Source organism: Polypterus senegalus, chromosome 6 (genome assembly GCF_016835505.1).
Source record: "Polypterus senegalus isolate Bchr_013 chromosome 6, ASM1683550v1, whole genome shotgun sequence".
NCBI lineage: Eukaryota > Metazoa > Chordata > Cladistia > Polypteriformes > Polypteridae > Polypterus > Polypterus senegalus.
In genome coordinates, this window is record NC_053159.1 from 187932608 (window position 1) to 187958993 (window position 26386).

At 42.6% G+C, this 26386-nt stretch overlaps 1 protein-coding gene across 1 annotated transcript in view; it reads left to right on the forward strand.

Moving 5' to 3' along the window:
- The window catches only part of frzb (frizzled related protein), a 62610-nt gene that overhangs the window by 21205 nt on the left and 15019 nt on the right, over positions 1 to 26386 (forward strand). Inside the window, exons 2-5 of the mRNA XM_039757730.1 lie at positions 1045 to 1104; positions 8048 to 8113; positions 21736 to 21940; positions 23552 to 23615. Coding sequence (XP_039613664.1) covers positions 1045 to 1104; positions 8048 to 8113; positions 21736 to 21940; positions 23552 to 23615 — 395 coding nt within the window. The remainder of the gene's footprint in view (positions 1 to 1044; positions 1105 to 8047; positions 8114 to 21735; positions 21941 to 23551; positions 23616 to 26386) is intronic.

Below are 26386 nucleotides of genomic sequence, written 5' to 3' on the forward strand. Positions count from 1 at the left end.
ATAACAGTGACAAAACAATTACATTGACAATCATGTTATGTTATTTTCAAAATGTTTCCTTTTCTTTTTCATTACTTCTTTAACACACTACTTCTCTGCTGCGAAGCGCGGGTATTTTGCTATTTAGTAATAAAATGCATTGCGTTTGTCATTCCAACAGATGGCTTTATAAACATGTAATAATAAATGCCTTACTACAAATGTTTGTAATGCACCATCTGCTGAAATAAATGCATGTCTCTGTTCTATTCCATTCGGGATTCATTAAAGTAGTGTTAATGTCTGTGATGTACCATTTGTTGGAATGAAAAATGCAATGCATTCAATTGCTACAAACTTTATGTTTATATTTACTTATTTAGCGAATACCTTTATCCAAAGTGACTTACAACATTTATGATACAATTGGTTACATTTCTTTTGGTTTTCCAATAGGAGCACAGGCAGGTCAAGTAACCTGCTCAGGGTCACACAGTAGTGTCAGTAGAGGGACTTGTGATGCATCATCTGGTAGAACAACAAATGCAATGTATGTGTCTCTATTATTTGGTATGGGAGTTGTTAAAGCAATGTTAATGTTTGTGATGCGCCATCTGTTGGAATGAAAAATGCAGTGCACATTTCTGTTATATGCCGTTTGATATGGGATTCATATAAGCAGTGTTTATGTTTGTGATGCATCATCTGTTGAAATGAAAAATGCAATGCAAATCATTACTACAAATGTTTGCAATGTGCCACCTGTTTGTATGTCAAATGCAAATCATTTTATTGCTACACATGTTTGTGATGCACCATCTGTTGGAATGGTAAAAATGCAATACATTTTATTTTTGCAAATGTTTGTGATGCCGCATCTGTTGGAAAAACAGAGACACAGCAACAGGATGGACAAACAGACACTTAATGGAATAGTGTGCAGTCATGGGGTGGGGGGCTCAACATAATATTTGGTGGTGGTGGGGGTGTACCCTGGCTAAATGACCCCCTGAGGCTGGATTTGGGTCAGCGGACTGACGTGACTCGTTTTTTCTTTCTTTTAAGACTCGGCGTCAGACTTCTCGATGGAACCTCACGGAGGCAACTGCAGGAGCGCCAGCCCTGGTAGGAGGATTTTTGAATTTATTTATTAGGATTGTTTTTGTCTGCAGTCTGAAACATTTCTTTTAGAATGTTATTCCTGATGCTTTTATTTTACTTATGAATAACAGAATTTCTATGTGTTGTTCTAACATTGTCCCCTACTTTATCAGGTCCTGTTTGAAACACAGAATTTTAGATTTGAGTGTGTTATTTAAAAAATCGGACAATGTTGTACTGTGGGAAACGTATATTTTTTGACATTTGTTTGCGTCAAATGCACGTACATCGGTTGTGTTGTGCCTGATCAGAGATGAAGAGCCGATCGTTTCGATAAGTAGGATGTAATGTTAGAGGAGCACCTGAGGCTTGAGCTGAGCAAACCAGCTGTGGATGCCATCTTCTGTTATAAAATCCCAGTGCGGCAAAAGGAAAACGAACATGGAAGGGTTAAGACAAAGAGTGCAAAGTTACAGTATGGAGCGACAACTGGCACTGATGGGGATTTTATGGAGAGTCACCCTTTGGGCATCTTTAAATGGCTGCCCTTACAAATGCCTTTAAAATGAAGACCCCCAGTTGACGTCTTCGGCCCATACCCCCTCTGAAAATTCTGTCATGGCAACTTTTTAACCCCACATTTCCCACTGCCTGTGACAGGATTCTTCCTGATTAAAATGAAAGCTGTCTGCTTTAAAATGTCTTTCGAAAGTACGCAAATTGATATGACAAAGACATGAAATCACAGATTGTAAAGGTGGCCTTTTTCATTCGATGCTGTAAACAGGAGGGGGCGCTCTCATATGCTACACAGTACGGCCTAAAGGTTTGGGGTCACCTCTATGAACTTGTAGTTGAACCCTTAGCTGCCATAATGTCCCCCGTCCCACCCCCCCCTCCTTTTCACAGAATTTTAGAAGGGGTCTTTTTGTGAATTTGGGTCCATTCAGCCAAAAATTACATTTGTGAGGTCGGGTACTGATTGATGGATGATAAGATCGGGGGCCTCATTTATAAGACTTTTGATTCAAGCATGAAAATACACATTCAGCAATAAATAAATAAATAAATAAATAAAACAGCAAAAATGCGTACGACCAAAAAAATACAGTGGGATGCAAAAGTTTGGGCAAAATTACATGGACACTATATAATAGATATATAGATAGATAGATGGAAATATTAAAGGCACTATATAATAGATAGATAGACAGACAGACATGAAAGGCACTATATAATAGATACATAGATAGGTAGATGGAGATATGAAATATGAATAGATTGATCAGAAAGATCCCGCAATATGCAATAGATAGATGGATGTGAAAAACGCACGGTGGCACAGTGGGTAGCGCTGCTGCCTCACAGTACGGAGATCTGGGTTTGCTTCCCGGGTCCTCCCTGTGTGGAGTTAGCATGTTCTCCCCATGTCTGTGTGAGTTTCCTCCCACAGTCCAAAGACGTGCAGATTAGGTGGACTGGCGTTTCTAAATTGTCCCTGGTGTGGGTGTGTGCCCTGTGCTGGGCTGGCACCCTGCCCGGGGTTTGTTTCCTGCCTTGTGCCCTATGTTGGCTGGGATTGGCTCCAGCATACCCCCATGACCCTGTAGTTAGGATATAGGATGGATGATTTACAGTGGGATGCAAAAGTTTGGGCAACCTTGTTAATAGTCATTGTTTTCCTGTATAAATCGTTGGTTGTCACGATAAAAAAATGTCAGTTAAATCTATCATATAGGAGACACACACAGTGACATTTGAGAAGTGAAATAAAGTTTATTGGATTTACAGAAAGTGTGCACTAATTGTTCAAACAAAATCAGGCAGGTGCAGAAATTTGGGCACCACAAAAAAGAAATGAAATCAATATTTAGTAGATCCGCCTTTTGCAGAAATTCCAGCCTCTAAACGCTTCCTGTAGGTTCCAATGAGAGTCTGGATTGTGGTTGAAGGTATTTTGGACCATTCCTCTTTACAAAACATCTCTAGTTCATTCAGGTTTGATGGCTTCCGAGCATGGACAGCTCTCTTTAACTCACACCACAGATTTTCAATTCTATTCAGGTCTGGGGACTGAGATGGCCATTCCAGAACGTTGTACTTGTTCCTCTGCATGAATGCCTTAGTGGATTTTGAGCAGTGTTTCGGGTCGTTGTCTTGTTGAAAGATCCAGCCCAGGCGCAGCTTCAGCTTTGTCACTGATTCCTGGACATTGGTCTCCAGAATCTGCTGATACTGAGTGGAATCCATGCGTCCCTCAACTTTGACAAGATTCCCAGTCCCTGCACTGGCCACACAGCCCCACAGCATGATGGAACCACCACCATATTTTACTGTAGGTAGCAGGTGTTTTTCTTGGAATGCTGTGTTCTTTTTCCTCCATGCATAACGCCCCTTGTTATGCCCAAATAACTCATTTTAGTTTCATCAGTCCACAGCACCTTATTCCAAAATGAAGCTGGCTTGTCCAAATGTGCTTGAGCAGACCTCAAGCGGCTCTGTTTGTGCTTCCTCTTCATCACTCTCGCATACAGCATCTCCTTGTGTAAAGTGCGCCGAATGGTTGAACGATGCACAGTGACTCCATCTGCTGCAAGATGATGTTGTAGGTCTTTGGTGCTGGTCTGTGGGTTGACTCTGACTGTTCTCACCATTCTGTCTATCCGAAATCTTTCTTGGTCTGCCACTTCGAGCCTTAACTTGAACTGAGCCTGTGGTCTTCCATTTCCTCAATATGTTCCTAACTGTGGAAACAGACAGCTTCAATCTCTGGGACAGCTTTCTGTATCCTTCCCTAAACCATGATGGTGAACAATCTTTGTCTTCAGGTCATTTGAGAGTTGTTTTGTGACCCCCATGTTGCTACTCTTCAGAGACAATTAAAGGAGGAGGGAAACTTACAATGGACCCCCTTAAATACTCGGATTCACCTGTGTATGTAGGTCAGGGGTCACTGAGCTTACCAAGCCAATTGGAGTTCCAATAATTAGTTCTAAAAGTTTGGGAATCAATAAAATGACAACGGTGCCCAAATTTATGCACCTGCCTGATTTTGTTTGAACAATTATTGCACACTTTCTGTAAATCCAATAAACTTCATTTCACTTCTCAAATATCACTGTGTGTGTCTCCTATATGATATATTTAACTGATATTTTTATCGTAACAACCAACGATTTATACAGGAAAATAATGACTATTAACAAGGTTGCCCAAACTTTTGCATCCCACTGTAAATCATCCATCCATTATCCAACCTGCTATATCCTAACTACAGGGTCATGGGGGTATGTTGGAGCCAATCCTAGCCAACATAGGGCACAAGGCAGGAAACAAACCCCGGGCAGGGTGCCAGCCCACCACAGGGCACACACCCACACCAGGGACAATTTAGAAACGCCAGTCCACCTAATCTGCACGTCTTTGGACTGTGGGAGGAAACTCACACAGACATGGGGAGAACATGCTAATTCCACACAGGGTGGACCCGGGAAGCAAACCCAGATCTCCGTACTGTGAGGCAGCAGCGCTACCCACTGCGCCACCGTGCGTCTTTCACATCCATCTATCTATTGCATACTGCAGGATCTTTCCTATCAATCTATTCATATTTCATATCTCCATCTATCTATGTATCTATTATATAGTGCCTTTCATGTCTGTCTGTCTATCTATCTATTATATAGTGCCTTTCATGTCTGTCTGTCTATCTATCTATCTATTATATAGTGCCTTTCATATCTCCATCTATCTATCTATATATCTATTATATAGTGCCTTTCATATCTCCATCTATCTATCTATATATCTATTATATAGTGTCCATGGAATTTTCTGTTTATAAACCACAATCACCTTAAATATGCAAAGGTGAGCCCGCCTTGAATGCCACCCTGAAACGTCCATATATAGAGCATAGCACTAGGGCAGGGGTCCTCAATCACGGTCCTGGAGAGCCGCCGTGGCTGCAGGTTTTTGCTTAATAAAAAGCACTTATTGCTAAAGTAACACTTCTGCTTCACTTTAGTGATTTTGAGCCCTTATTGCTTAATTTTGTCTTAAACAGCTATTTTAATTGCTCCTTATTATCAATAACATGCAAATGACAAGAGAGAGCAGCATTTCTCCATTTAGCTTCTTTACATTTACACCTGTGTGTATTTATCTGCACTATTGGGTTTAATTAATTACTTGGAAGAAAAATGAAGAGAAAAAAGTGAAGGACTGAGAATTACTCGTCCATTTTAGCCTTCAAATCATTTGCATGATAGAAAGGGAAAGAAAATCTAGGATATGAGAATGAGCTGACATAGCAGAGTTGATTTAATTTCATAGCTTGTTAGTGCTTTATTGGCAAGAATTGCTTTCTAATTAAGCAACCAGGTCAGAACAAAAACCTGCAGCCACTGCGGCTCTCCAGGACTGGGATTGAGGACCCCTGCACTAGGGTGTTGAACCGTGTTAGCCATTATGAATGTAGAGAAAAGCCAAGCAAGATGACCCCTTTTATTGGCTATCTCAGGCCCCTTCTTCAAGGAAAGATGTGCATTTAATTTAATCCATCGAACATCACGGTGCTTTGATCAGGTGGTGGTGGCGTAGATCAACACCACAGAAACAGGAAAAAGAACAGCAGAGAGAGTAGGGGTTAGACCCTCCATGAATAAAAGTAATAATTAATTGAATATTGAATATAATATTAATTGAATATACCAAGCATCAGAATTAAACTAAAATGAAGTTATGAGAAAGCCATGTTAAAGTAATGTATTTTTAGGAGTTTTTTTAAAGTGCTCCACCGTATTAGCCTGGTGAATTTCTATCAGTCAGCTATTCCAGATTTGAGGTGCATAACAGCAGAAGTCCGCCCGCCTCACCGCTTCATTTAAGTTTAGCTTTTGGAATTCTAAGCAGACCCTCATTTGAAGATCTGAGGTTACGATTTGTAATATAAGATGTCAGACACTCAGATATATATGATGGAGCAGATTATTGAAGGCTTTGTAAACCATAAGCAGAATTTTAAAGTCAATTCTAAATGACACAGGTAACCAGTGTAGTGACGCTAGGACTGGGGTGATGAGCTTGGATTTTCTTTTCGTAGTTGAGATTCTAGCAGCTCCATTCTGCACTCGTTGTAATCGATTGATGTCTTTTTTGGGTGGTCCTGAGAGGAGTGCATTACAGTTATCTAGTCGACTGAAAATAAAAGTGTGAATTCATTTTTCAGCATCTTTAGTCTTCACAGCTCCCCCTGGTGGCACCCACAGCACCCAACAGGGCTGCGCAACCAAACTCCAAGTTCCAGCATGCCCTGCAGGAATCCGGGGCACCGCCAGATCCCATGGAAGCTGCCATCTAGCGTTTTGCTGCCGTCCCCCATCCATTTCAGGGGCGTCTCAGCTGGGATAAGCTGCCGGCCGTCCGCCACAATATATAAAACCCAACATCTGTCTGTCTGTCCACTTTTCACGAGTGAACTACTTAACGGATTTAGATTGGGTTTTTTTCTAGAATTTGCTTGAACATTTTTGTTGATTTTGCGACCTCTCTCATCGTGTTAAGTATCGTAGTTCGCTTGCAGTACTGATTTATTTGTGCGAATCTGAAAGAGATGCAGCAGGCCGAGGGGGCCCCTCCTCACTCACTTGCCAGCCTCGGGACGTTCCTTACCTCTGCTTAGCTAGCGAACGAAAGAACTACGTCACGGATTTAGATCGGGCTTTTTTTTAGAGTTTGCTTGAACTTTTGCGACTTCTCTCACAGTTCACTTACAGGAGCGATTTATTCGTGTTAATCTGAGGGAGAGGCTGTGGGCCGAGGTGAAGGGGAAGTGTGATGTCAGGAGTGGGGAGCCACTCTACCTCTGTATTTTGGAGCGGATCTTGTCTCCACTTAGCTAGCAATACCTTTTAGTTTATTGAATTTTAAAGTTTGCCCCTTTTCAAGACTGTGCGGGCAGAGCAGTGGTGGAGCAGCTAGTCTGAAATAAACATAAAACCTAAACTGTGCATTTTTGAGGATATGGAAGGAAAATCAGAGAAACACAGTGATGGGGAGAACATGCGTGTGTGTATTATGTACCAAGCTTAATTTCAGTGTGCAGTATGTTCTACCCAAAGCTTTATCCATTATCCAACCCGCTGTATCCTAACTACAGGGTCACGCAGGTCTGCTGGAGCCAATCCAGCCAACACCGGGCGCAAGGCAGGAAGCAAACCGCAGGCAGGGCACCAGCCCACACCCAAAGCTTTATTTAAGTGTTAAATGCCCTGCCATGTAAGCCTGTGGCACAGCTGGGCAGATCTGACTATAATCTGATCCATCTTTCTACCACCTAAAGCCTGTAATTAGGTTGAATCATTATCAATGGCTGAAGTTCTTGTGTGTGTGTGTGTGTGTGAGTGTGTGTGTGAGTGTGGTGGGGGGTGTGTGTTATTTAATAACAATATTTAAAATTCTTTACATTGGGGGTGGTTAAGGTGGCTCCTCATTCATATGGGAAGTGCTTTGAGTAGTATGAACAGTGCTATATCAATGTAAATGATGATAATTATTATTTTTAAACTGCTAAAGGGCAGCTTGAGTTTCATCTTCTGCCCCATACAGAGTAATAGAAGAAATACAAAATCAGAAAAAGAAAAACTAGAGGGATGAGCACAGGGACTATAAGCCCACTCAGAAGTAGCCCCTTCTTCTCCCAATGTCTCTCACACACGTTGTCTCAGGCCCTGGTGTCTCTTTCTTGTCCCAGTTAAACATTTGTCCCATCTGTCTACTAGTGTGGAGTGGCCATTAAACTTCATCCTAATGTTATGAGTGTTCTCCATCTCTAGTGAGGGTCTCTGCTGTGGGTGGTGCCCATGGGCTCCTTGGCAGCATTCAGAATGGCACGCGCTCCTCAAGTCGGAATGTTTTTCACCTGTGTATCTGTCAACAGCTGACCCTTGACCTCTTTGTTTCACAGACCACTGCAAGTGTAAGCCCATCAAGCCCAACCAGAAGACCTACTTGAGGAACAATTACAACTATGGTGAGTCGCACATTTTTTTTTTTTTTCTTCACGGACAGTTTGAATGTTCTGGTGATTCGATGTGTCCAGATTTTGTCCATTCATCCCAATGTTGTTATTTCTAAGAAACAAAAATGCAAAACGACACCACAAGCATTCAGAAATAGGACATGGTAACATCCATAACAGTCTGGAGTGAGTTCATGTTACACCCAACCCTTGGACTTGATTCCAACACTTGAAACCTTCTCTGATAAGTTAACAGAATATTCCAGGAGCCAAGGTGTTCCAGTAACATGGGGTCTTCAAAAAGGCATGTTGGGAGTGAGGATTCCAAATATAGGCTAAGAAGAAGACCAAGGTGTTCACTAACCTGCCCAGAAGGCCCCAAAAATGGGGTGCTGGCAAAACTAATCTATCAGAGACAATGAGAAGTCAAGCAAAATGACACCTACTACTGTCAAGAACAAGAATGGACCTACTGATGATTCTCTCATTTATCACACAACGGAGTAACGATACGAGTATATCAGAGTGTACCGATTGTCTGTTTTGTACAATTCGTTTAAATGGAAAATGGAAACAGTAACTGTGCTACGGGTTGAAATCAACGTAATCAAGGTAGACCTCAGCGTTAACATTTGCTCTGCACCATCTACTGAGATGTACTTTGTAATGCATGTAGTAATAAAATGCATTACTACAAACAGCTGTGATGCACCGTCTGTTGGAATGGCAGATGCAATGCATTTCATTACCACAAATGTGTGTGGTGTGTCATCTGTTGTTAGGATGACAGAGACATAGCAACTGGACAGACACACGGATAAACGGCCACTTGTCCTCTAAACTAAGGAGGATTAATTGCACATTTAGCATGATAATTCATATGCCGTTAAGTATGATAACACATTTAAGATGCATAATTAAAACAAGGTATTTGACTACAGAATCACAAGTGAATGAGAAATGTGTAACTCATAAAGATTTCATCTGCAAATCAACTGAATGAGAATCAATAGACTGGTAGTGGCCGATCCACAAATGAAATGAACCGCAGTCATTAGACTGCTTCTCAAATAGTGATTTGTTCATGAATAAAATGAACGAGAATTGTTAGACCAATCCTTGGGTACTGACTCATCTATATCTCTCTCTTTATTTAAAATCCAGCGTCTGCCTGCCTGTCTGTTTGTCCGTCCACTTTTCACGAGAGAACTACTTAACCGATTTAGCTCGAGTTTTTTCTGTAATTTGCGACTTCTGTCATCGTGCTACGTATCATAGTTCACTAGTGGAACCGATACATTCACGCAAATCTGATAGAGAGGCTGCGGGCCGAGGAGAGGGGGAATCGGGCAGAACCCTGGTGACTGGCAGAGATGTCACGGCCATGTGCTTTTCTCTCCACGTAGGGGACGCTGTCCTGTCAGAGCTGAACACAATCAGATACAGTGCTGATGTTTGACGTTGGACCGTACCTACCTTCCGCTTGCCCAGAATTACCATTTTTTTAAAGTGTTTTTATGATTTTTAAAGTTTGTTCAGTTTCATTACTACTTGGGAAGAGCCGCAGGGGACAGCTAGTTCAGAAATAAAATGAACAATAGACTTTAGGCTGGTTGTTAGGTAGAGATTTGTTCACGACTCAAATAAACGAGAATTGTTAGACCAATCCTTGGGTACTGACTCATCTATATAAAATCAAACGTCTGCCTGTCTGTCTGTCCACTTTTCACAAGAGAACTACTTATCGGAGTTTTTTCTCTAATTTTCTTGAACATTCCGGTTGATTTTGCGACTTCTCTTATCGTGTTAAGTATTATAGTTTGTTTACGGTACCGATTTATTTGTGCGAATCGGAGAGACATGCAGCTGGGGGGTGAGGGTTGTTGGGCCTCCTCACTCATGCGCCAGCCTTGCGCTTAACTAGCACACGAAAGAACTACTTCATTGATTTAGATCGGGCTTTTCTCAAGAATTTGCTTGAACACTCCGGTTGATTGTGCGACTTCTCTCATCATACTAAGAATCATAATTAACTTGCAGGAGCGATATATTTGCACTAATCTGAGACAGAGGCAGCGGGCCGAAGGGAAGGGAAGCGTAACGTCAGGAGTAGAGAGCTGGCTGGGAGCCTCCTCACTGTCCTGTTTCACTTCTATGAGGGTGGAGCTACAGGGCGCTGCTAGTCTCTCCATTATTTAAAAAAATCCTGGGACAAGACAAGACTTTTTCAGAGAGATCAGACGTGACTTTCTTAGAGAGACACTTTCATGTCCCACGAGACGAGACTTTGTGCCAAGAGATTTAACCACGCCAGAGGCCAGAAATAAAAGACAAAGAGTTGAGGACAAAGTGGAACGTCATTACGAATTCAAAAACATTTGCGCGGCACACATGCGAGCAGGTTAGAGACAATGGAAGCACTAAAATTTGAAAGTCTCAAAAAAAATGATAGGAAAGATCGCATTAGCGCAAACAAACGGAAATTAATACTCCGTGAAATAACGGAACAGCGAAAAGAGATCCAATATGTTGTTCGGATATAAACTTTAAGTCTTTACGCTTTTCACGAAAGAACTACATAGCAGATTTAGATCGGATTTTTTTTCTATAATTTGCTTGAATATTCTGGTTGATTTTGCGACTTATCTCATCGTGCTAAGTATCATAGTTCACTAGTGGAACCAATACATTTGTGCAAATCTGACAGAGACGCTGCGAGCCAAGGAGAGGGGGAATCGGGCAGAACCCTGGTGACTGGCAGAGATGTCACGGCCATGTGCTTTTCTCCCCACGTAGGGGACGCTGTCCTGTCAGAGCTGAACACAATCAGATACAGTGCCGATGTTTGACGTTGGACCGTACCTACCTTCCGCTTGTCCAGAATTACCATTTTTTTTTAAAGTGTTTTTATGATTTTTACAGTTTGCCCTGTTTCATTACTACTTGGGAAGAGCCGCAGGGGACAGCTAGTTCAGAAATAAAATGAACAATAGACTTAGGCTGGTTGTTAGGTAGAGATTTGTTTATGAGTCAAATGAACGAAAATCACTAGACTGAATCTCAATTAGTAACTCATTCACAAGCTAAATGAACAAGAATTGCTAGAATGGTTATCGAATAGTAACTCATTGACGAACTAAATGAATGAAAATCATTAGAATAGTCCTGATTCGTTTGCGAGTAAAATTAACAAGCATCATTAAACTGATCATCGGGTACTGACTCATTCACGAATGAAATGAACAAGAATTATCAGACTGGTTCTTGAGTATCGATTAGTTTGTGAATCAAATACATGAGAATCGCTAGACTGGCTATCGGGTAGTAACTCATTCACGAACTAAATGAACAAGAATCGTTAGACTGGTTCTCAAATAGTGATTTGTTCATAAGTCAAATGAACAAGAATCCTTAATCTAGTCCTCAGGTACTGTTTTGTCTTGGTAGAGTAAAATATTGCTCTACTTACCCCTTTTGGATTATTAATATGTAGCCTTTGTCGGAATGCCTCAAGTCTCTCAGACTTACCACTGTTTATAAGGTATCATAGTATATAACTTCTCCCCACCTTCTCTTCTACATCTATAACCTCAGACAATTAGGTGTAGTAAAAGACAAGCAGGAGTTCAGTTACAATTTAAACAATGTATTATTGATAATATTCATAAATAATAACAATATGCAAAGTACATTTGAATACTGGCAACCATACAACCTGATAAATGGTGATGTGTAGTTCAGGCGGCACACAGACTTGTTAGTTATTTAAAATGTCTCTAGTTAAGGCATCATTTGTGCTCAGCTTTCTTCAGAACAGGCTGCATGCCTGTCTCAATATGGCTGCCGAGCTGTGCTCTCCATTGTGCTGTCCTTTCAGTTTATCAGTTTGGTAAGAGTGAGAGATGCTCCTTTATCAGATGTTAGTAACAGAGAGAGTGAGGTTAACCAAGCAACTTTTATGGATGTTCTGTCCAACCCCTACAGCCAATAGGGTGGAAACACATTATTTTGTAGCTCAAACCACACAAATAAGCTTACAGGGAGAAGATGAGATGACAACTGGGAGATAACAACAACAACAACAACAACATTTATTTATATAGCACATTTTCATACAAACAGTAGCTCAAAGTGCTTTACATATTAAAGAACAGAAAAATGAAAGACACAATTATAAAACAAAATAAATCAACATTAATTAACATCGAATAAGAGTAAGGTTCAATGGCTAGGGGGGACAGAAAAAACAAAAAAACTCCAGACGGCTGGAGAAAAAATAAAATCTGTAGGGAGATGGCACATGCAGACTTGTTGCCCTATTTGGCCCATGACCAGGAGCTCCTGTCTGCCATTTCCAGCTTTCTCTGTGAACGAGTTCCACGGCCATGCGTGATTAGAACAGGTGTCAATAAAAGGTGCTATGTTGGTCTGAGAAGAGCCCATCCCTGATGGCAGTTGTTCATATCTGGCAAGACTCATAAATAAACTGGAGTATTTAAAATGAGGAGAAACTATGGAGGAGCGACCGATGCTGCCCCCCACCCTGCCAGCCCAGACCGGACTCGTATAGCTGTATAGCTTTTGATACTGTTGACCATTAGATCCTTTCAGACAGGCTGTCCCACTCTTTAGGTATCACTGGCTCAGCTTTAGCCTACTTTTCATCTTTTTTAGCTGGTAGGAGTTTTTCGGTGTGGGTGGGCCAAGTTCACGTCAGTCAGCGCTTCACTGTCTTGTGGGGTTCCTCAGTGTTCTGTCCTTGGGCCTGTTCTTTCTCTTGTTACATATGCTACTGTTAGCTCATATTATCAATTAGTTTAAGGATATTTCTTATCATGGGGCAGTACAGTGGCGCAGTGGGTAGTGCTGCTGCCTCGCAGTTAGGAAACCCGTGTCTGTGTGGGTTTCCTCAGGGTGCTCTGGTTTCCTCCCACAGTCCAAAAACATGCAGGTTAGGTGCATTGGCAATTCTAAATTGTCCCTAGTGTGTGCTTGGTGTGTGTGTGTGCCCTGCGGTGGGCTGGCACCCTGCCTGGGGGTTTGTTTCCTGCCTTGTGTTGGCTGGGATTGGCTCCAGCAGACCCCCATGACCCTGTAGTTAGGATATAGCGGGTTGGATGATGGATGGATATTTCTTATCATTTCTATGCTGATGACATCCAACTGTTTTGTTCTTTTATGAGCCAACAACTATACAAGTTGACTTTTCTTATTGATTGTCTGACGGAGATTAATAAACGGCTCTTAGCCCAAAACTTAAAGCTAAACGCTCAGAAAACAGACCTTTGAATTTTTGCCCCACCTGACCCATACACGACAGTTAGCCATAAGCTTTCAACACCTTCTATCTTCTCTCAGGTCTCTCTACACAACGGAGCTGTTGTTTTTGATCAATCCTTGAATTTTGATGCAAATATGAGGTCCCTTAGTCACTCCTGCTTTTTTCACTTGAGAATCTTCTCCAAACTAAGGACAGTTGTTTCAAAGGCCGAGATGGAAATGCATATTCATACTTTTATCTCATCACACATTGATTTTTGTAACTCTCTTTATTCCCGTCTAAGCAAATCTGGTTTAATTCGCCTTCAGAATATTCAAAACGCAGCTGCCAGGCTTCCATAAGGGGACTCATATCGCTCCTTTCTTATTCTCTTTACATTGGCTTCCAGTAGAATTCAGGATCAGGTCAGGTTGGGGAGTATTCACTGGTACAGCATGTTGCTACACCCACCACACAACGAAACAGTTTGGGATTCTGGTTAGCATCTCACAAGGCAGACATGTGGTCCAGTCCCACCAGCTGGAAATGACCCTCTATCTGCCGCAGCCAGGTGTTACGTGGGCGTTCCCTTGGCCTGGTCCAGCTACTCAGGTCCTCAATAATGAGGGTCCTGTGAGCCTGATCACTATCGGGGAATCACGCCACATGGCTGATGTTCCATAACTGATGCTCCCTCACAATGCAGGTCATGTGCCTCATTCAGGACTCCATGAACAACACAAAGTCAAACCAGTGGGACCCAAGGATTCTCTGAAGAGACACACATGAAGAAGTCGAGTCTTCATCTCAGGTCACTGGATAGCGTCCATGTCTCGCAAACAAGAAGCACCAAGACTCTAAAGACTTGGACCTTTGTCCTTTATCAGAGATATCAGGAGTTCCACACACCCCTTTCCAGCGACCCCATGCTCTCCTAATCCATCTACTGACTTCATAGGAAGAGTCACCAGAGTCACATGAATGTCACTGCTGATGTAAGTAAACCTCTCGACATTCAGGATACAATATAATAAAATACAGAGCCTTGCATGGTCAGGCTCCTTAGTACATTGTGGGTCTCCTGCACCATCACATAGCTAGTCGAGCCTCGAGATCGAGCCAGCAAGGCCTTCTTTGTTTCCGCCGCTCCAGGCTGAAGATGCGGGCGGGGATCACACATTTCGATCTGTTACTCCCAGACTATGGAACAGTCGTCCTCCTGCTCTGAGATGAACAGTTTAAAGCCCAGCTTAAGAAAAGCTTTTGGGTAGTTTTTGTTAGTAAATTTTTGCATTTTTTATTTTTTACTATATCTCCCTTGTTCTTTTATTTTATTGTACAGCACTTTGTGACTCATGTCTGAGAAAAGCACTTTATACATTTTGTTTTACTTACAAAGTATTTACTACTACGTACTTGTCAGCATTTTCCCATTGAAGGAACTGAATGGCAGCTGTATGTTCCATTGGCTTCCCTCCACCCTGGATATGAATATATAAATAACTAGCAAAATACCTGCGACTCGCAGTGGCGAAGTACTGCCTTAAAATTTTTATTAAGAAGAAAATTAAACCTTTTTAAACTGAGGGAAAATATTCCAATAATTATTTATTAAGGATCTCTTTGTATACCACATTGTGAGTTCGGCCCTCCGGTTGTAATATGACCAAGCTGTGCGCTGATCTTACTCTTGAGCATTCGACGTACAGTCGGCCATGTGAACAGTAATCTTGCCTCAAATCTCACAGCTTGGATTGCTGTTGTCATAATCGGTTTGAGTTTCATGGTTTGTTTCAATGACGACAGTATTTGTAGGACTTGTGTTGAAGTGACATTCGACATCTGTCAAGCGTTGTAAGCACACAACCGGTTTCATCGATAACTTCACATCCAGCTTTTTAGAGTTTAAACATTCATTAACATCAAAGTGTCCACTACTCAAATCGGTAAGTGACAGTTCTTTGATCGATGGTGATCACCTCGATAGACATGTTCATGGGGGTACGGTTGGAATGATAAAGGAAATGGGTACCTGAACAATGTAAAGTAAGTCTAAAATACCTACACAATAACTATAATCATAATAAATGAACAATAAAACAGCGGAGAAGCCGTGGATTAAATAAAAAGGCTGTAGTTATAAGCAGGGAGACGTGAATCCTGTGGCAAAGCAAGGAAGGGAATGAAGAGACTGGAGCGACGGACGGCTTTATATAGGCAGGCAGCCAACAACGTGGGAGGCGTGGTGATGGGGGACCCAACGCTGCCTCACACGGTTACCGAGCTGCAGGCTTTGGACGTATATATGTACGTAAGTAGGATTCAGTTAGCGTTGGGAACCCGCGTACCAAATTTCTTGAAGATGGGCCTATAAGTAACAAAGACCGATGAAAAGTTCAATATGGCGGCCGACAGTGGCATCATACCACCGAAATAAGTATGTACATTGGTTTCGGTTAGCGCAGGGAAGCCGCCTACCAAATTTCATGAAGATGGGGCCATATATAAGAAAGTTCAACATGGCGGACGTTGTTGACCGTTATGACCATTACCCGTATAATTTCAAAATGAAACCTGCCCAACTTTTTTAAGTAATCTGTAAGGAATGAGCCTGTTAAATTTCAGCCTTCTACCTACATGGGAAGTTGGAGAATTAGTGACGTTGGAAAGTTCAATAAGTAGGCCGACAGTGGCGTCATACCATCGAAATAAGTACGTGCATCTGTTTCGGTTAGCGCAGGGAAGCCACCTACCAAATTTCGTGAAGATGGGGCCATAAATAAGAAAGTTCAACATGGCGGATGTTGTCGACCGTTATCGACCGTTATGATTGTTACGTGTAGAATTTCGAAATGAAACTTGCTTAACTTTTGTAAGTAAGCTGTAAGGAATAAGCCTGCCAAATTTCAGCCTTCTACCTACACAGGAAGTTGTAGAATTAGTGATGAGTGAGTGAGTCAGTGAGGGCTTTGCCTTTTATTAGTATACTGTAGATTATGCATTGTAATTTGGGTTTGGAATCTACATTTTCAAGCAAGTTAAGCTCACATATCTCTTTTTGTACCATACTACTCTCGTCTGACTATTTCTGCCACCGTCACTAAAGGGATGTGTGTGTATCAATACAAAACACAATCCCAGGAAACAAGCACCCCCTTCTGGATAGAGTTCCCAGAAGGCCCTGGTACTTTGTGTACTTCCCCTCATAGGCCAAATCACAGGTCATGGGGAGTTTTATCATGACAAGCTGTTTTGGAGCTTGTGACAGAATAACTATATCTGGACGCTGTGATGTCACTACAAAGTGAGCTGGCAACTTGAGTAGGTCCAACATTAGCCGCCAGTGTTGCGCAGTGTGAAGTAGGTCCTGTTTGCGACGGGCTGGCCTCAGGGGGCTTTTCTCCTGTCCTCACAAAGGTAATATTCCTGGTAGGGGGATGATGGTGCTTATCGGTGAGGATGGCCCAGGATACACTGTTTGTCACTGCCTTTACACCTGGTCACGTTGCCAGCGATGGTGAACCTCTCTCATACTTCTGCTAATTAAAGAATGTATTCTAGTGGGTTCAGTAGCAACTGGGTGAAAGGACAACTCAGCGAAAGATAACCAGCGAAAAGGCAACTCGGCGAAAGACAATTTGGCAACGAAACATTTTGGCAAAATACAACTCGGCAACATCCTTTACCAGTTAGATAATAGTTAGGTTCAAAGAGATTTTTTAATTATATTTAAATGACAACGTGATTTAAAATTTTGAAAATAAATGTATATAATTGACGAACAAACTTTAAACTTCTTCTAAAAATATCTTTGCTCGCTTTCCGAGCAGTATGCCATCATCTATAAAATCAGGATCTATAATGTCACACACAATGCAACACGAATCACGTGGCGGCAACTTCCATGGAAAGAGTAAGGAAGGTGGCAGCACCCATGAAAACACAACACAGTTTGGCGGTGCCCAGAAAGATAAGAAATAAGCCAAAATGTCAGAAGAGTCATTACATAAGCCCAAATGCTAACTAAACTCAAAGTTAAGATTGGAAATCTCTAACTATTTCAAGACCAGTGCCCATATCCCTCAAGGGTCTCAGAGCAGGAAAACTGTCTCGTAAATCTCAAAGTGATGCGAGTTTGGGTAAAACTGTTTAGCTTTAGAGCAGGTCCTCACCTCTCCAGGGTCTCCTCAATCAATTTTCCAAATGTACTCCTAACTTCACTGGGATTTAGGAGAGCTGTCCTAACTCGCTAGGAGCTTCCAGGAGATGGCGCTCTGGCAGTGATCAGCACACACATTCCGGGAAAGACGGAATGATTTGGAAATGCAGGGCCTCAATGAACTTGTAAAAAATATCGATTTGAGGGAGATGGCTTAACATTCATAACAAGTCTTGTACGTCACGTGATCGCTCCATCAACAAGGAGAAGCCATGTGCTGTCAACCGAAATTAAAGAGTTGGTAACGTGAAGTGTAAAATGAAGATTTGCAGTAGTGATGATTTGGGTATGTCACAACCAACCATATATCGAATTTTTCCCTGGTTTGACAACACAAGAAGGGCCAGAGCAGACTGGACTTGCAGAGGAGTCCCAGGTCTTTTGATGTGTGCAGCAAGCTGATGGAAATGTTCTACCAGTCCATAGTAGCCAATGTGGTGGTGTTCTACATTGTGGAAGCAACCTGAGCTCAAAAGATGCACAAGACCTGAACAAACTTAGCAGGAAAGCCTGCGCCATCACAGGGTGAACCCAAACACACTGGAAGTTGTTGTGGAAAAGTGGATGGTAGAAAAACAATGGATGCCATCATGAAAAATCCTCTCTATTTCCTCTGGGGGGCGCTCTCTCTTGCAGCACTTTTAGCCACAGGCTCATTCCACCATGGCATGGGGGTCTTTTCTGCCCACTGCTATCAGGCATTTCAATGCTTCCACCTTATGTACCCTTTAAGTTCATTTTGAAATTACTTCACAATATGCATGTATGTATTCATTGATTGATTGACTAACTGATTGATTGGCTGTATTTTTCATCCTGTGACTCTGTATCCTTATTTTTTCTGTTTCTTATGGTGGCCCTGAAGGGCAAGTGACAAAAAATTAAAAGGTGTGCTGCGCACAATTAAACACTTAAGGAGACATCCATCCATCCATTTTCCAACCCGCTGAATCCGAATACAGGGTCACGGGGGTCTGCTGGAGCCAATCCCAGCCAACACATGGCACAAGGCAGGAACCAATCCTGGGCAGGGTGCCAACCCACCGCAGCTTAAGGAGACATGCACATTCAAATGAGGTGACGCACAGAATCAAATGTGGCACTGAACAATTAACAAAAGGTGACACGCACAACTAAAGAAGGTGACGCGCAGTATTAAGGCCATAGTACCGTAACTGACGCTCCCTCACAATGGCAGGTCATGTGCCTCATTGGGGACTCCGTGAGCAACACAAAGTCAAACCAGTGGGACCCAAGGCTTCTCAGAGGAGACACACAAGGAGTCCAGTCTTCATCTCAGGTCACTGGGTAGCACCATGTCTCACAAACAGGAAGCACCAGGACTCTAAAGACTTGGACATTCATCCTTTTGCAGATATCAGGAGCGCCACACACCCCTTTACAGCGACCTCATGACCGTCTACTGACTTCATAGGAAAAGTCACCAGAGACATGAATGTCACTGCCATTGTGTTAAAATCATTTCAATTCATTTTTTCATCATCAGCCATCACTCAGGAATGAAAAAGTGAGAACAGGCTTTTAGAATTTTTTGCAAATGTATTAGATAAATAGATAGATACTTTATTAATCCTAAGGGGAAATTCCCATACTCCAGCAGCAGCATACTGATAAAGAACAATAATAAAGGAATTAAAGAGTGATAACAATGAAGGTATAACAGACAATAACTTTATATAATGCTAGCGTTTACCCCCCCGGGTGGAATTGAAGAGTCACATAGTGTGGGGTCTCCTCAGTCTGTCAGTGGAGCAGGATGGTGACAGCAGTCTGTCGCTGAAGCTGCTCCTCTGTCTGAAGATGATCCTGTTTAGTGGATTCTCCATGATTGACAGGAGTCTGCTCAGCGCCCGCCGCTCTGCCACGGATGTCAAACTGTCCAGCTCCGTGCCTACAACAGAGCCTGCCTTCCTCACCAGTTTGTCCAGGCATGAGGCGTCCCTCTTCTTTATGCTGCCTCCCCAGCACACCACTGTGGAGAAGAAGGCCGTCGCCACAACCGTCTGATAGAACTTCTGCAGCATCTTATTGCAGATGTTGAAGGACGCCAACCTTCTAAGGAAGTATAGTCAGCTATGTCCTCTCCTACACAGAGCATCAGTATTGGCAGTCCAGTCCAGTTTATCATCCAGCTGCACTCCCAGGTATTTATAGGTCTGCACCCTCTGCACAGTCACCTCTGATGATCACGGGGTCCATGAGGGGCCTGGGCCTCCTAAAATCCACCACCAGCTCCTTGGTTTTGCTGGTGTTCAGTTGTAGGTGGTTTGAGTCGCACCATTTAACAAAGTCCTTGATTAGGTTCCTATACTCCTACTCCTGCCCACTCCTGGTGCAGCCCACCATAGCAGTGTCGTCAGTGAACATTTGCACGTTGCAGGACTCGTATTGGAAGTCCGATGTATGTTGGCTGAACAGGACCGGAGAAAGTCAAGTCCCCTGCGGTGCTCCTGTGCTGCTAACCACAATGTCAGACCTGCAGTTCCCGAGACGCACATACTGAGGTCTGTCTGTAAGATAGTCCACGATCCACCGATGCCACCAGGTATGACTCTACTCCCATCTCAGTCAGCTTGTCTCTAAGGAGCAGAGGTTAGATGGTGTTGAAGGTGCTAGAGAAGTCCAGAAACATAATTCTTACAGAACCTCTGCCTCTGTCGAAGTGGGAGAGGGATCGGTGTAGCATATAGATGATGGCATCCTCTGCGCCCTCCTTCTCCTGGTATGTGGACCTGTGGCCTCAGGTGGTGAAGCAGCAGCCACTCCATGGTCTTCATCACATGTGACGTCAGAGCGACAGGCCGGAAGTTGTTCAGCTCACGAGGACGTGATACCTTTGGGACTGGGGTGATCTAAGGAGCAGAGCTCAGAGACACTGACCTGGGAAAAGCGGCAAAAAATTCCTACAGCACTGAAGATTTCCAAGGACACAGTGGCCTCCATAATCCATACATGGAGTAAGTTTGGAACAAGCACGATTTTTCTTAGAGCGGGCCACACGGCAATATTGAGCAATCATGAAAGAAGGGCATCGGTAAGGGTGGTGTCTAAGAACCTGAAGGTCACTCTGGATGATCTCCTGAAGAACCTGCGTGAAGAAGGTGGTGGGGGAGGGGACGGGTTGGGGCCTTGGACTTCCAGAAGGACAATCATCAGTGCAATGCTCCACTGATCTGGGCCAGATGGAGGAGAAGTCACATGAGAGCTCTGTGGAGTTTTAAAAAAGGTACCAAAAGGACGTTCATTCAGATGGGCAGAGACGAGACTTTCTGGTCTGATGAAACCAGGATTAGTGTCACATCCAGAGGAAACCAGGCACCACTCATCACCTGTGCAATGCCATACCAGTGGTGAAGTGTGGTGGTAGCATCCTGCTGTGGGCTTAACTAGGATAATTAGAAAGGGTTGAAGGAAAGCTGAACGGAGCAAAGAGCAGTGAAAACCTGCTCAGATCACTGCAGACTTTTAACAGGATGGTGAGCCAAAGCACAAAGCAAGGACAACACAGGAGTGGCTTATGGACAACTCTGGGATTGTTCTTAAATGGCCCAGCAGGATCTCAGACTTCAATTCAATCGAACATCTCCAGAGAGACCTGGAAATGACGGCCCACCAGTGCTCTCCACCAGCCTGACAGAGCTTGAGGAGGATCTGCAGAAAAGAATGGCAGAACATCCACAAATCTGAAATCACAAATCATGGCACCAGACTCAAGTGGACTTCTGGCTGGGACCGCTGACAAAGGGACTTCAATTAAGTACAGATGAAAGGGGCTGAATATTTGCGTCAGTTTGATATTTCTTAAACATTTGCAAAAAATCTTAAAATCCAGCATTTCTTTGGTCATTCTTAGTATGCAGTGTTGCTTAAAAAGGGAGAAAAAATGATTTCAGCACAAGGCTGCGATATACGAAAAGGTGAAAAATGTGAAGGCGCTGCACAGTACAGCATGTGGGAGGAGGATGAAGAACAACCGGGGTACTGCCAGTCCTTTTCTTCTACTTCCACCACTTCCTGTCTGCGAATGTAAATGGAACCTGCAATGTTGATAGTGGCACCTGCTCTTGGCCAACACTCATCAGATAATTGTACTTCTATTCACTAACATCTTCTCTGCTTTGATTCCTTTGACAGTTATACGGGCGAAGGTGAAGGAAGTAAGAAGCAGGTGTCATGATGTTACTGCTGTGGTGGAAGTGAAGGAGATCCTCAAGTCTTCCCTAGTTAATATTCCTCGGGACACCGTCACTTTGTACTCAAACTCGGGCTGCTTGTGCCCACCCCTGCACGCCAACGAGGAGTATGTGATAATGGGCTACGAGAGCGAGGAGCAGTCCAGGTACGTCAACTGAGTGCTGCTGCATTTTAGATTAGATGGGACTCCGTTAGATAGATATGGAAGGCACTGTATATTAGATAGAAAGATAGATCGATAGATAGATGTGAAAGGCACTATATAATAGATAGATAGAGAGATATGGAAGGAACTATATAATAGAGAGATAGATAGATGTGAAAGGCACTATACAATAGATAGATAGATAGATAGATAGTTACTATGGTCTGAACACACACCAGAATGACTAAAACAAATAAATAAATTAAAAAGTCTGACTTTGCAGTCCCAGTGAGGCGCTATACAGGTGTATTGCTGTTGGTACAGTATAAAGGACCCCCAGTCACTTTTCTTGACACACATCTGTTGATTAATTTGTTGGCTCACAGTCCTCCGTGTTGATGAGTCAGAGAGAGGCTGTGCAGCTTTGTTCATAACGGCACCCAGTTTTGTTTTCATACATTCCTCCACTACCACCACCAGCTGTGCCAATGTGCATCTCATAACAGAGTAGGCCCTTTAAATCAGCTTGTTGATTTGGTGGTCCTTTCTTGAAGTGATGTTACCAGCCCAGCACACCACACTGGCGATCACAAAATTGTAGATGTGAAGGATAGCGCTTCTCACATTAAAAGAACGCAGTCTCCTTTGAAAGAAGAGTCTTTTATAGTTTCTTTGTGTTATGTGACCAGTCCAACCTGACAATAAAGTGGACCCCCAAGTACTTGTAGGGGTGGACCACCTCTATATCTGCTCCTTAAATATTAAATGGATATGTAAACTCTTTGGTGAGATGAAAGTCAATAAGCAGTTCCTTGGTGTTGCTGATGTTAAGATGCAGACCATTCTCAAAATACTCTTCCTGACTCCTTGCCTCAGTTTCATCCTCCTTTTCGATAGACCTCATAGATGCTGATTTATCTCAGAATTTACTCAAGTGATGTGGCCTGCTGTTCTATTTCTAGTCTGAGGTGTCACAGAGTGAAGGTTAAAGCAGGCAGGCCTGTTTCTTGTGGTGCTCCTGTGTTTCTCACGCAGTCCTCAAGTCTCACAAACTGCCTGACAGTCCATCATAAGGACACCGCAAGCTCATCTACCTGCATATCTATGAGTTGACACCTTAACAGGGATGGCTGGATGGTATTGAAGGCACTGGAGACATCAACAGACATCATCCTCACAGTGTGGCCAGCTTTGTCCAGCCTCGTGGAGCAGATAGGTCTTTGCCTCCTCCACTCCAGTCTTTGTCTGACAGGCAGAGAGCAGTGGGTCCAGGTGGTCCACCACAAGAGGACTCATACAGTCCAGGACCAGCCTCTCAAAGATCTTGGTGAACAGGAACATTGCAGGACATTTCCCACAGCTGCAATACTTTCTGAGTTGTCAGTCCATGGCAGAAACATCCTTACTGTAAAGTGTCACACTGTCCAATAAACAAAAGGAAACCCCAGGTTTGTTGAGTCAATGCTGGGCACGTTATTTGGGTCCTCTTAGTAGCCTTCTCAGACATTTGTGACACGTTGTGTGGAGCAGCTCTTCATACTGATGGCACCTGCTCCAGCCTTTCTGTCCCAACTTTTCGTCTCATAAGTAATTATGTGTCTGTGTCTGCAGGCTGCTTCTGGTTGAGGGCTCCATTGCAGAAAAATGGAAAGACCGCCTGGGCAAAAAAGTCAAGGTATGTAATTTGAAAGTGATGTATTTGGACCGGCCCTGATACTTCTAGTTGATTTGCTTTTTCCAGCCCCAGGCCTTGTACGTGAACCCTTTACCAGTTTATCCTCATCAGTTTTTTTATTAAGCTGGACATACTTTCTTGTTCTTATGGTCTTAAAAAAGTTTTTCACTTTCCTTATTGTTACCCTCTCAAAGTAGCCATTGCTATTGTGAGCTACTTTTAAGCATGAAAATGTGCAATAAATTGAAATGTTGTTACTAACATTCAATCTTGAATGAGACACAGGACAAGTTTTACATTAAAGGAAAGTTTGCTATTTTTCAAGCTGAAGCTACTTCTTCACAAGTATGGTATGCATATGTTTTCCGTGCAAAATAATTTTCTAATGTTAAGTGTTTTTTATAAATTTAAAAAAATATCTTCCCCTACCTACCATTTTAAAATGGAGGCTACGGGGCATGTAGCACAACCAGAAAATAAAAAACCTTAAAGCTTACTGAATTTGTCCATTTTTCAAACCAAGACAGTTGTTAAGTGTTGATGTGCATCATGGGATTTCACACCCATTATAAATGATCTTATAAATGTTATTTTTGAACAAAAAAATAAATCATCAGTGTTATGAGAGTCAGCCATTTTAAAAGTCCAGCCATGCGTGTGACCTCAGAAGTTGTCTTCCTCCTCAATAACCTTTCACTTCTCTTGGCTTCCTCTTGAAAGGTCAAATCACACTACAACAACAACAACATTTATTTCTATAGCACATTTTCATACAAACAGTAGCTCAAAGTGCTTTACATATTAAAGAATAGAAAAATGAAAGACACAATTATAAAACAAAATAAATCAACATTAATTAACATAGAATAAGAGTAAGGTCCGATGGCCAGGGAGGACAGAAAAAACAAAATAAAACTGCAGACGGCTGGAGAGAAAAAATAAAATCTGCAGGCCACGGGACCACCCAGTCCCCTCTGGGCATTCTACCTAACATAAATGAAACAGTCCTCTTTGGATTTAGGATTCTCACGGAAGGGCTTGATGATGATGATGGTCACGTAGACTTCTGCCTTTTAATCCGTCCATCATTGTTTGAGCATCATGAAGCTTTGAGTAGGTGGTGGTGGCGCAGGCCGGAAAAAGAAACAGAAAAGAGAGTAGGGGTCAGTACCGATTTTCTCTGCCAGTTTTCTTGATGTTGTGTTGATTTACTTTCATATTTATGCAACACGCCACAAAGCTAGGATACACAAATAGCAACCAGGGTTGAGATCTATGAAAAACCGCCACTCAATCGATTATCAATTACCCCATGAAGTGCCACAGCAGTTTCAATATGCCTCGTGCGTGTGTGAGAGAAACAATAACACCTACACCGCAGACCAAAAGTGCTGAGTGGCACCCAAATAAAAAAAAAAAAAAAAGATGTATAAAATTTGTGTGGAAAGTTGCATACGCGTATTTTGGTACTTTGGTGCAAATACGCAGCATTGGCCCTCTTAAAAGGGAACTATACCAGAGTCCGTACAGCATATTCATCAGATTTGTCACGTCAACGCACATCCTAATAACGGCTAAGCAATATGAATTATTAGACGTGTGAGTCGTCATTTAGCAGGTTTGGCTGCATTTCCTTACTTGTTCAATAATGTTTACAAGGCTTCTCATTATGTATACCAAATATTCCAAAATCTGAAATACTTCTGGTCCCAGGGATTTCAGATTAGGGATACTTCACCTGTACTACCAGGAATATGCGATAAAAAGATCATTTCCAGATCCCGGATGTTATCAGAAACATACGTTTAGAAACATGGAAAGCACATTTTGTTATATCGAAATCTTTGCCACTTTGAAGTGGACTTTTTCGGTAAGTCTTTAGGCTTTTATTTTCCGGTGGTGATCCATGCCCCATAGCTTCCAATACAAAATACTGGGGCAGGCGAGATATTTTTCAAAATTTATAGAAAACGCTTAACTTTCTAATGCAATTTTGGGTGGAAAATTAATGTGTATATATAGTCATATGAAAAAGTTTGGGAACCCCTCTTAATTCTTTGGATTTTTGTTTCTCATTGGCTGAGCTTTTAAAGTTGCAACTTCCTTTTAATATACGACATGCCTTATGGACACAGTAGGATTTCAGCAGTGACATAAGTTTATTGGATGAACAGAAAATATGCAATATGCATCATAACAAAATTAGACAGGTGCATAAATGTGGGCAACAGAGACATGACGTCAATACTTAGTTGAGCCTCCTTTTGCTCCTTTGAGCCTCCAGACGCTGTCCTTCTATAGCCTGTGATGAGTGTCTGGATTCTGGATGGAGGTATTTCTGACCATTCTTCATACAAAATCTCTCCAGTTCAGTTCAATTTGATGGACAGCCTGCTTCAAATCATCCCATAGATTTTCGATGATATTCAAGTCAGGGGACTGTGACGGCCATTCCAGAACATTGTACTTCTCCCTCTGTGTGAATGTCTTTGTAGATTTTGAACTGTGTTTTGGCTCATCGTCTTGTTGGAATATCCAACCCCTGCGTAACTTCACCTTTGTGACTGATGCTTGAACATTATTCTGAAGAACTTGTTGATATTGGGTTGAATTCATGCGACCCTCGACTTTAACAAGGGCCCCAGTCCCTGAACTGGTCACGCAGCCCCACAGCATGATGGACCCTCCACCAAATTTGACAGGAGGTAGCCGGTGTTTTTCTTCGAATGCTGTGTTCTTTTTCCGCCATGCAAAGTGCTTTTTGCTCTGAC